The sequence below is a fragment of the Odontesthes bonariensis genome, chromosome 7 (genome assembly GCF_027942865.1).
Source record: "Odontesthes bonariensis isolate fOdoBon6 chromosome 7, fOdoBon6.hap1, whole genome shotgun sequence".
Classification (NCBI taxonomy): domain Eukaryota; kingdom Metazoa; phylum Chordata; class Actinopteri; order Atheriniformes; family Atherinopsidae; genus Odontesthes; species Odontesthes bonariensis.
This window is the reverse complement of record NC_134512.1, coordinates 18,895,290-18,907,393: the sequence shown is the minus strand read 5'-3', so window position 1 is coordinate 18,907,393 and position 12,104 is coordinate 18,895,290. Positions and strand designations below refer to the sequence as shown.

At 41.6% G+C, this 12,104-nt stretch overlaps 1 protein-coding gene across 2 annotated transcripts; it reads left to right on the top strand.

Annotated features, from left to right (window-relative positions):
* Positions 1 to 545: 545 nt before the first annotated feature.
* lactb (lactamase, beta) lies at positions 546 to 3,954 on the top strand. Of its 2 annotated transcripts, none has more exons than XM_075469867.1 (6): positions 546 to 986; positions 1,083 to 1,149; positions 2,201 to 2,391; positions 2,497 to 2,812; positions 2,918 to 3,083; positions 3,274 to 3,954. In XM_075469867.1, the coding sequence occupies exons 1-6, from the start codon at positions 636 to 638 to the stop codon at positions 3,803 to 3,805; spliced, it is 1,623 nt and encodes a 540-aa protein (XP_075325982.1). In that variant the 5' UTR covers positions 546 to 635; the 3' UTR covers positions 3,806 to 3,954. The 2 variants fall into 2 exon arrangements, with proteins under 2 accessions (XP_075325982.1, XP_075325983.1); XM_075469868.1 differs by having other exon boundaries at positions 548 to 974; positions 3,274 to 3,949.
* The last annotated feature ends 8,150 nt before the right edge of the window (positions 3,955 to 12,104 follow it).

Here is a 12,104-nt window from a genome sequence, read left to right as displayed (position 1 = left end):
AAGAGAAGGATGGCATGGCCCTATGAGCCCAGTGTTGCAACAGTGCTGAGCTTAGTGTGTGCGTGTGTTGTTTTTATTCCAGGTGAGGGCTTTGGGCTGAAAAACTAGAGAGTGGATCATTTCAAGTGTCCACATGAGTAAAACATTGCTGTTAAACTTAAACACGCACCCTATTTCAGAATCTTAATATTTTCAAAATCAGAACGTTAAAGGAATCGTTTGGTGACACCTTAAACTGTCACAATCCATATCAGTAACCTATTCCTAAATTTAAGCTCAATTTTCCAACTGGGGGAAATGGTTTTAGTTCTTAAATGTTTGTTTGTTGGTTGGCTGATATGATTGGAAATGAGCCAGGAACTAAGGCCATGCTTCACATAAACAATTCATTCCTAAATGCAAACCTGGTGTTAATAAACTTGATCATTAACACCACTTTTACTATCAACTGCTTCTTCGTCAGACAGTCGTAACTTCATGCGTGAAGCTAAACTTCCACTCGACGTTGTCCGAATCCTGATTTGATTAATGTGGTCTTGTTCGACGACGCAAACAGGAAGTAAGCAAATTTACGCTTGCAGCGCTCATCAAACCTGCTGCCGCCAACACTTGAAGCAGGTTTTTTTTTTTTAGTAATGTCGCGGCTGGTGTTTTCACACCGTTTTTGCACCAGATGTCTCCTGCTGGCAGCGCGCGAGCCTCCCTCTATAGCACCTCGAGCTGGAGCGCGAGTCGGGCCGGACGGTCTTTTTATTCAGACACAAAGACCTTATGCTGGAGGTCATGCCTTTTGTAAATATCGGTCGAAATCTCGGATTTGGATGTGTGGGATAGGTGTTGGGATTGCGTTAGCTGTCGGGCTGAAATACGGCTCCGCTAACGGCTCGTGTGACGATAAATTTGGAAAAGAAGTAAAGAGCGATCCGTACAGCGCTGCCATAGAAGTCAGCAGAGACCTTTTGGAGCGGATAAAGGTAGGCTCAGAGGTAGGCCTGTCAGCTACTGGCTTGAGGATTGAACAAGTTGCTGCTGTTGTTTGTATAACTCCAGTCCCACCTGTGTTACTGTGTGTGTGTTGTCAGGCTGAGGTCGGAGCTCCGGGGCTGGTAGTTGGGGTTTCAGTGGACGGTGCTCAGGTCTGGCGTGAAGGTGGGTGACAGTCATTTGTATTAAAGGTGTAATACGTCGTCATTTCAAGGATAGAGATTAATTCATGTTTTAATTAATGGCTCCACTGTGGTGGCCCAGTCAAGACTGTCCCTAAACCCATCCGTTGGTTCAGTGTGTCTCCGGCTCGTCTAACATAGAGCCACAACCCAAGTGAACATTGTGTCCAGTTTTTTAAAATGTAGATAAAGTGTGAAAACTTTTGCAACCATGTCACCAAGGCCACTGATTCTTTCCCAGATAATGGCTGTAGTTGATACACGACATGTCAGGGTTCTCATTGTTTTACTTATTATAACCCGATGGGACATATATTTGTGTTTTTTTACCCTTCCAGCCCAGAGCAATTCGCACATGTCTATTCAATCATTTCGAGACCCAAACTATTAGCAGTTTTGTTTTTAAAAAAAAAAATGTTCATAGACATGAGGAAAAAGTTGGCGATACAGAACTGGCAAATGGCATATGTTTTTATTATTCCCAGCATGCATGTAGATCTATGTAAACTTTAAAAGTTTAAAAAGTTTAAAAAAATTTCATTTAAAGACACATAGTCATTACATAGTTTACCCTGAAGGCGATGCCAAACCACCTTCTGTTCATGTTACAACATGGTGTGCCAGTAGTGAAAGGGTCTGGGCTCTAAACTGGTCACCCCGCAGTCCAGATCTGTAACCTATTAAAAACACTGGGCAAACTCCAAAAATGATGGGCAAGCAGGCCCTGAACTAAGCTGACCCACCGAATAACTTGTCACGTGATCATTATCTTGTACATTTCTACAGAATCCAGCTTCCTTAAAGGTGGGTTCTACTGTGCAACACTTCATGTAAACTCCGTACTGTTGAGTTAAGTTAAAAAAAAAAAATGAACCCTTGATATATATTGTTTTTCCACATGTTTTCCAAATAAATCTCACTTTACATTGGTCACAGCTGCCTAACTTTTGGGGAAATATCGATGAAAGGCCATTCAGTTTCCTGCGCTACGGTCAGTTCCATTTCCTGACATTAATACTGTTTCTGTAATTTAGGGATTGGTTTTGCTGATTTGGAGAACCGTGTTCCGTGCACTCCAGAAACGGTGATGCGAATTGCCAGCATCAGTAAGCCCCTCACATCTGCAGCCGCTGCTCGACTCTGTGAGGAGGGAAAGGTCGATCTTGATGTCCCCGTCCAGAAATATGTCCCAGAGTTTCCCCAGAAACAGTTCGACGGACAAGACGTAAGTCGTTTTAGAATGAGGTGAAACGTTCTCATCTGATCAGCCCTGGCTTGGCCGCTGTTATGTTCAGCTCACATGCATGTTGTACGCTCGCTGCTTTTTCAGGTCACAATAACCCCTCGTATGATTCTGTCACATCTAAGTGGTATACGACACTACGAGAGGGATGCAAAGAAAGTGAAGGAGGACAAAGAGAAAGCCAAGCGACTTTTAAAGCCACCAGTTAAAGAAAAGGAGGGTAAGAAGGGCTCGCCTGAAAACGGTAAACCCTCAACAGATCAGAACACAAAAGCGAAAGAGTCCAGTCAGGCTCAGAAGAAAAAAGAGTTTGAGCACGAGGAGTACTACTTAAAGGAAAACTTTGAAAGCGTCATTCAGGCCTTGGACCTTTTCAAGAATGACCCACTCATTTTCAAACCTGGTAAAAGCGCATACTTTTATTTTCTTCCAGAACTGTTCAGATACGACAAATTTTCAAGGTTTTTCAAGGTCTTGACGAGTCAAATTGATGTTTTGCTCCACGCAGGCACAACTTTTCTGTACTCCACTCATGCCTTCACGTTGCTTAGTGCCGTTGTGGAGCGGGCTGCCGGCCAGCGCTTCCTGGATGTCATGATGAACATGTTTCGTGAGCTGGGGATGCTCAATACAGTCCCTGATGAGAATGACCCTATAATTTACCACCGCTCCAGGTAGTGTATTATGTCTGCATTACTGTCAAGCATCACAGCTGAGCTCAGGTATGACTATCATCAGAGGCGTAGGTGTTTGTTGAGATCTATTCATTCTTTGAGGTTTATTGGATAGCTTGCTCTTGTGTTTTGAAGGCTTAACATAAAACCCAACAATGACTTCATAGTACTTTTTGCTAATATTCCACAGATATTATCATGTCAACAAGAGGGGGCGTGTTGTGAACTGCCCCTATGTGGACAACTCCTACAAATGGGCCGGAGGTGGCTTCCTTTCCACGGTGGAAGACCTGCTGCTGTTTGGTAATGCTCTGCTCTACAGCAACCAGGTGGCCCACCTCAAGGACACTGAGGGCTTGCTCCCAGGCTTCCTCAAACCCAAAACGGCCTTAGAGCTGTGGGCACCTGTTGACAAGACAGAGGCCAGCTGGGATAAGGATGGGTTGTACGCCCAAGGCTGGCTGGTAGTGGAAAAACTGCAGAAATGTGGCCAGTGCAGGAAGCGCAGACACTACGTGTCACACACAGGAGGAGCTGTGGGGGCCAGTAGCGTCCTGCTGGTGTTACCCAGCGAGGAGACAGTCCAGAGCCAAGGACAGACCCGGCTCCTCCCACAAGGGGTGGTGGTCACCATTATCACTAACATGCAGTCTGTGGGACTGAACACCACTGCACTGAAAATTGCGCATGAGTTTGACAAAGCCAGAGGCATGAATGAGTAAGTTGTTTTCAAAGACGTTTGAGTTTACAGTTCACTAAAGTATTTCAGATATGTCTTGTTCCTTGTGTACATTTGATACCGCATTTAAATCTGTATGGTTTCAAGGACAAAATAAATCATTTAAAGTTTTATATATATATATATATATATATTTTTTTTTTGGTTTGTTTGTTTTTCAAAGCAACCTAAATTTTTTTTAGTTCACGCCAGGAGCCAAATGTGTGAACAACGTGTACACACATAAAAAAATAATAATCATACAACTCCTCCCATACACAGACACTGGCGCTTATAAAGAAGGAATGTGCAGAGGGAATGGGCATTCGTCATGCATAAGAGGTATGCACACTCATTCATGAGTTGCATACCTCAAATGCATGAAGTACACCTTTCGTTTCCTCTTCACTTTAAGGTAGATGAAAGTCAAAATTACAAGGCATGATGCTAAACATAGCATCTTTTTTCACATATCTTTGGTACACACCTTTATGCATATATCTGGGTAAGGATGACTTCAGTGTTTTTTGAGGACCTTATCACCTTTCTAATGTTGTAATGTTTGTAGTTTGGTCGCCTTTTATCCGTCTGAACTCAGAGTTTTCTACTTCCACAAGTTTTTTATTTTTTTTCTCCATCCAATGGTTTTTGTTCTGACTATTTTTTTCACAACTGGGGACGTAAAACTTACATGTTTATCGGCTTCTGCAGCAGACAGTGTTTTCATATTCAGCTCATTAAATGAGGGAGTTTCTTTATCCATTCATGGCTGGATAGACGGGGTGGACGTGTTTTTAAAAGAACAATTTGTATGCCGAGTTGCTGATCTGGTGAAAAGAATGTGAGTGTACACGTTTTTCTGTTAAACATTTCCAGTTTCATTCATGTTGCTCTCCAGGTAGGACCGCCATTCTGCCACTAGGTGGAAGTAGTTACCTGCATTTCTAACAAAAACAAAGCCCCTGACAGCTGACAAGTTTTTATACAAGTTAAAAACTTTCTCTTTTTTTTTTAATTCTAAATTAAGCACAATAGAAAGAGCCTGATAAATGAATTTGAACATGTTCCAGCTCGTTAGTTTCTACACAGTTTAGTTTTGCCCTGCCCTCGTATTTCCTCATAGCATACTGACTTTTGGAGGGGAAAAAAAGAGGACGTGGATTGACCTAGTGCTGTCAATCTATAACCAAAACATAGGATGATACTGTTCCAGTGTCCTCATTTGGTATTACCTTTTTCTTAAGGCCAGTGGTAAATTTGGCCTCACCCACAAGTTCAGTCCAGACTTTCTTAATGCTTGAATGAGTGTTAAACTAATCATTAATGGTGTTAGGTCTTTCTTACAGTAATTAAGCCGTCACTTGATTTATTTATTTATGTTTCTTTTTTTTTTTTGTATGGGGGATGCTCAAAGACTGACCTCAGCTTACTGAGGTGAATTGAAGGTAATTTGATGGCAACGCCATCATTGTTAAACTCCTCCTGAGTGCATATTCGTATATAGAGAAAGAAAGAAATTCACAAATGGTATGAGCCAGTTGTAACTATCAGCAGGAGTTTAGTTTGCTGATTGTGTTCTTGAGTGAAGACGTTTTTGGAAAACGAGACCACTCTGACCTTGTCTGGACATCTTCCAGATGCAATTGTACATCTAAGCTGCCTACTAAGGACGTCACAAGCAAGCAAACGCCCAAGTGCATATGTGTTGTGTCCAGAAATCACACAAAATGTTCAGAAGGAATCAAAGCATATCTGTACACGGTGACAAAAGTATTTGCTAAAAGAAAATTCAGGATATCCATACGTTGTTACAATGGGTTTTTTTTTAATTTTACACAGTTCAACTACACTTTTAAATACATCTGATACAAATAAACTGAAATGCGATTTTACTCCAGTAACAAACTCCAAATTCATAGTTGTGTTAAATAGATACCAAACAAGGTGAAATCGATTTCCCACCACATCAAGCTTGTTTTACACCCTGTTTGCGTTTTACTATTGTAGCTTAATATATGGAATCCCGCAATCTCATCTGAGGATTCATCGGCTCTTCGTCTTGACCTCTTTAATATCAATACATCAGTTTTTCTCTTATTTCCCTTTGTGGTCACATCCAAAATTCCACCCATATGCAAACAAGATGTTGACACTTGTTGGTATTATTTCTTCCTGACGTCCAACAAACGCACCAAAATAAAGAGTTAACCAATGTACATCGGGACGCAGGGTCATACCCTGGATTTTACTCTCCAATACTCTTTCTTTTTTTTGTTGTTGTTTTGTTGGTTCTGCTTCTTGGATTTCAACATCCTATGTACGAAAAGAAATAATGGTTATTAGCTTTGGTAGAAGAAATTTTGGTTTATGTACATCAGTACTAAGAAAAGGTAACGCCTGACTAATACTTAGAAGTAATATTTTCTGTGCCATGAGAACATTTACGGTCCTTAGTCTATAATTTACTTACTTGTGTACGTAGTAAATAACGACTCCCAGCACTACTAAGAGAAAGATGATTACAATGACCACGGCTGCAATCAACCCTGCCTCCTTTGCATCTGGAGACATGCTCAGGAGCTGGAAGTGCTCACATCTGCTGCCTTTGTAATTGTCATTGCACCTGAAGTGTGAAAAAAAGTAGGAAATCTGTCACCAATTGTGCTATGTTTCCAAATCTCTCTGTATTCTCATATTTAAGCATCTCCTTATGATAAAGAAAACATGTTTTGATTAAACTTACACGCAGGAGAGCGTATCCATGGAAGGTATTTTATAGCACATTCCTCCATTCATGCAATAGGTTGCTTCCTGCCCTTCGCAAGGCTCTCCGTGATCTTCAGAAACAACACGTTTTAATAGGACTGAATTGTCATAATTTTGATTTACAATCTTTACGAAGGTTTTCTTTCTATAATTACCTGCCATCATTTGGAAAGTTTTTGTCTTGCTGTTTCCTAAGAACAAAAAGGGATCATTTTCACTGACAAGGTTATCTTTCACCCACCAAGGAAAGCATGTCCAAAGTTCAAGATGCCAGTAATGAAAACAAACCGACAAATGACAGTTTTTCAAACAGCCTCTTTCTGAGAGACATCATCAACAAACGCTCAGTTGTAGGATAGAAATGTATCAATAGCTTTGTTTTAAGATGAATTTCAAAAAAACTCTTGTCCTTACCAGCACATGAAATCCCTGCTGCTGGTGGTGAGCACAGGTTCCCAAAGGCAAGTCAGTGACGCTTGGATCTCTGAATTTTCTCTCGTGTGGGCGTGTTATGTCTTAAAGAATGTAGTGATTGCAGTTTGTCCACTTTGTAAATGGCAAGTTAAATGTCAGGATTCTAACCCCTGATAGCTTGTAATTAGTCAGTTTGTTGTAAATACTTTAATGTGTTAGTTGGCACTTGACAGATGACAAATAAGAGGACATTCTAATAAGATGTTATTCTGTCATAATCTTGACCTCTGCGCAATGCTTTCACATGAGGGCCGATGATGTTTTGTTTTTGTTCTAGGGGGTTTAGTTGCATCAGGCAGAGGATGGGAAAGGAAAGTACCTGTTGCGCATGTGAGCTCAGCTTTTCTGGGTTTGGTATAAAGACATGAATGATTGGTATGCAAAGAAGGCATGAATAGAATCGTGAGAACTTTCTGTAGTCTAAGGAAACCGCACACCACTACCCTCAGACGAGTAATTACATGTCTTTACTCAGAACCGTTAGCTGATTCACCGTTTGGCTATTTTTGTTGCGCACTGCGTTTATTATTAGATTGTATAGCATTACTCTTTGTCTAATTTGTTTATCCAGGCCACAGTCGTTCATTGTTAAGATATTCTGAGCTCAGGGCATTTAACATTGTTTTAAGAGGAGTCTTCTTTTTCCAAAGTCTGTAAATTTCATACCTAATAACTTGATTTTATTAGTATAATTATCAAAACCTAATGGTTTACAAGTGCTCCACAACTTTTAGTTTCTTGACTCCACAAGATTATCCGTCAGTCGTCTCACAGAGGTGGAGTGAGACGACTGACGGATAATCTTCTCCACGGTCTGAGGCATCAGAAGGGGCCAGGGTCAGGACCAGGACCAGGACCGGGTCCTGTGCTGCCGCAGAGAGAGAAGAAGAAGCCAGAGAAGAGCTCCTGCCTCGCCACCCAAGGACCCAGCAAAGGATTCAGCCACAGCAGCCACAGCAGCACCTCCAGCATCCCGAACACAGGATTCAGCAGCTCCACCATCGCCTTCACCACGGGCCTCACCACATGCCTGGGACCCACCTGTTGCATCTACACCCTCCAGAGATGTTTCACCATCGTTCTCTTCTCCACCGTCACCCAGGAGATTTCCTGATCACCTTGAAAGCTTGGTGAAATCGGGGATTAAAATGGTTCCTCTCATGCCAAACATGGCAAGATCAAGAATTCTATCCTCAAAGAAGCATCGAGCCCCTCTCCCTCCCCAGCCTACTCCATCGACCAAAGCCCCCCCAGCTTGGCCCCCACCACCGGTGCCCACAGCTGTCATTTCCAACAGCGTCAATGCTGTTGTCTAGGACACTAAGGGCCTCTGTGTTGGTAAACACCATCTCAACCAGAGGTCCAAGGATGGAGTGAAGAGAGGGACAATCAGACTGTCCAATCAGAGAAATCTTATCCATATCCCTTGCAAGAACACAGCATCCAGTTCAACTATAACTAATCTCAAACACGCAGTACTCAATGTCAGATCTTTAAGTAACAAATCATTCTTAATTAATAGTATTATATCCTCTCACAATCTTGATTTTATGTTTTTAACTGAGACGTGGCTCGACAAAAACACAGCACATGCAGTCCTGATTGAGTCTAGTCCACCTCACTTCAATTTTGTGTCTGAAACACGAGAAAACCAGAGGGGTGGGGGTGTTTGTGCCATGTTCAGGGACAATATACCCACCCACAAGTTGTCATTTGGGTTTTTTTCATCATTTGAGTATGTGTCATTCAAAATGGAGATAAAACAATCTTCCATACTTTATATCACCATTTATAAACCACCACAGAATTGTTTTATTGATGATTTTACTGAACTACTTTCAATTGTGTGCACTGCTTTTGACTGTTTAGTCATAACAGGGGACTTGAATGTGCATGTGGACGTAGCGCATAACAAGGAAGCTAAAGAGCTCACTGCTGTCCTTGAAATATTTGTTCTAACTCAGCATGTGACTGAGCCCACCCACAACAGAGGGCACACTCTAGATGTGCTCATTTCAAGGGGTATTGTTATTTCAAACGTGAATGTCATTGATGTTGCTTTATCTGATCATTTCTGTGTTTTCTTCGACCTATCTACTTTACCCAAAACACCAGCTGGGTCTGCAGTTGTTCGGGGAAGACTCATAAATGACAGAACAGGGACACAGTTTATCGAAATGATTAGGTTTGAGAACACCCTGTGTTCTGATGTTGATGATCTGTTGAACTCTTACACATCAAGTCTCTTAAATGTTTTGGATACCATTGCTCCTGTCAAGGTTAGAATGGTTAAAAGTAGGCAAAGGGCGCCATGGAGGAAAGAAGAGTCGGTCAGGGCACAGAAAAGGGAGTGCCGGAGAGCCGAACGGAAATGGCGCAAGTCAAAGCTCCAGGTTCATTATGAGACTTACAAAGAAAAGCTATGTGTGTTCAACCAGGCTTTGCGTAGAACAAGGGAGAGTTATTTTTCTGAAATCATCAAAAACTGCAGTAACAACTCTCGTGTCCTGTTTGCTACAGTAAACAGATTAACAAACCCTCCAGTTTCACTGCCTTACATCCAAGTGTAATGAGTTTGCAACATTCTTTAATGACAAAGTTCAAGGCATTAAAAATGCAATAATTTCCACAACACAAATAACTACTCTGCAGCCAGCTAGACACCTAGAGCTGACACATTTCACACCTGTTACTGACAAAACAGTCGAAGAGATCATCTGCAGTCTGAGTTCATCAACGTGCTGCCTTGATGAGTTGCCCACTAGATTCCTAAAGTCTGTGCTGAGCAGTTTGTTACCACAACTCGCTCATCTAGTCAACATCTCACTCCAGACTGGAACATTTCCAAAGGCCTTAAAAACTGCTGTCATTAAGCCTCTTCTAAAGAAGAGCAACCTTGATGCCACAGTACTGAACAACTACCGGCCCATATCAAACCTGCCATTCTTAGGCAAAGTCCTAGAAAAAGTTGTATACCAACAGCTTAGTGACTTTCTCCTGTCTAACAATGCTTTTAATACTTTCCAATCAGGCTTTAGGCCCCACCACAGCACTGAGAGCTCTGATCAAGGTGACAAATGACATCCGCCTGAACACAGATGCAAGTAGAGTCACAGTCTTAGTTCTGCTGCACCTGAGTGCTGCCTTTGACACAGTTGACCATGCGATCTTATTACAGAGGTTAGAAGACTGGGTGGGAATCTCTGGTCGTGCTTTAAACTGGTTCAAGTCCTATCTGGAGGACAGGAAATATTTTGTTGAAATTGGTAACTGTGTCTCAGACCAAATGGCTATGACCTGTGGGGTTCCCCAGGGGTCAATCCTGGGACCCGTATTGTTCAATCTGTACATGCTTCCACTAGGTCAGCTAATACGCAGCTATAATGTGTCCTACCACAACTATGCAGATGACACTCAGATCTACGTGTCACTGACGGCAGGAGAACACGGGCCTGTAGATACACTGTGTCGCTGCATCGAACAGATCAGTGTGTGGATGCAAAACAATTTCCTCCAGCTAAACTCAGACAAAACTGAAATCATTGTCTGTGGCCCACAGAAACAAAGAGAAAGTGTTATCAGTCACCTTGAGACTCTCTCTCTAAAACCTAACTATCAAGTTAGAAATCTCGGGGTAATATTGGACTCAGACCTGAACTTTTAACAGCCACATTAAATCTGTAACATCAGCAGCTTTTTACCACCTAAAAAACATTGCCAGAATCAAAGGAATAGTGTCTAAACCAGACTTGGAGAGACTGATCCATGCGTTTGTCTCCAGCAGGTTAGACTACTGTAACGGCCTGCTCACTGGGCTCTCTAAACGGGCTATAAGACAGCTGCAGTACATCCAGAACGCTGCTGCTCGAGTCCTGACTAGAACCAGGAAATACGACCATATTAGTCCAGTGCTCAGGTCTCTGCACTGGCTTCCTGTCGCTCAGAGAATAGACTTTAAAACAGCTCTGCTTGTGTACAAGTCTCTTCATGGTCAAGTGCCAAAGTACATCTCTGACATGTTAGAGCCATATGAACCAACTCGGGCTCTGAGAACCTCAGGGAGGGGTCTCCTGCTGGTGCCCAGAGTCGGGACTAAACAAGTTGAGGCTGCGTTTCAGTTTTATGCCCCTAAAATCTGGAACAGTCTTCCAGAAGATGTGAGACAGGCCTCAACTCTGACAATGTTTAAATCCAGGCTGAAAACAGTTCTATTTAGCTGTGCATATGACACCTGAAAGTATTTTATCTGCACTCTTCACTCTTTAATTAATTAATGATTATTTTAATGGGTTTTAAATTTCTTTCTTTTTTAATTTCTTTCTTTTATTTTTTTATTCCTTTTTAATGGTTTTATTGCCTTCTTGTGATTTTATGTAGCTGTAAAGCACTTTGAATTGCCCTGTGTATGAATTGTGCTCTATAAATAAAATTGCCTTGCCTTGCCTTGCCTTGACTTAAACTTCTCACAATTTAAGATTAGAGATAGAATTTACAGTCAAATCCCTCTTATGGGAAGAAAGTAAAGAACTTTTTAAATAAGAAGACTGAATGTTAGTATTCATTACCTGTTTATGTTCAAATTTGCTCTGCATACCTGGAGTCTCTTTGGAGAGGAATATTTTTTACCTCTATTAAGAACAAATTGAGTTTTCGGCAAGCAGAACCTATTTCAATGCACGTATATGTATATTAAGGCAGACTTTATAATCGCAAAAGATGGCTTACCTACTGAAAGAGAAAACTTCATGAATATATTCATATGATACTAGCTCTATGCAGAGTGATTTCATTAGCAAACAGTTTCTTCACTTATAAAAGCCAGAATCACATCTTATAAAACCCTTTTCTGGGGCCTCATTCCTGTTCTAGAGTTTAGGATACATTAGCAGATATAAGTAGCTCTTCTTTGGGGATATTAAAATGACTACAAACTGGTAAACTGCATTCAACACACTGTTTATAGCCACGGAAACTGCTGTAGTGACTCAGTATTAGTGATTTTCTTCCTTTTTCTTTTTTTTTCTGTGCGGGTGGGTTGTTATCGCGAGGAGCTCTGAAGCTCA

Coding starts and splice junctions, on each gene's coding strand:
- lactb (XM_075469867.1), top strand. CDS start 636: ATGTCGCGGCTGGTGTTTTCACACCGTTTTTGCACCAGATGTCTCCTG. Junction 987..1,082: donor GGATAAAGGTAGGCTCAGAG/GTAGGCCTGTCA, acceptor GTGTGTTGTCAG/GCTGAGGTCGGAGCTCCGGG. Junction 2,813..2,917: donor CCCACTCATTTTCAAACCTG/GTAAAAGCGCAT, acceptor TGCTCCACGCAG/GCACAACTTTTCTGTACTCC.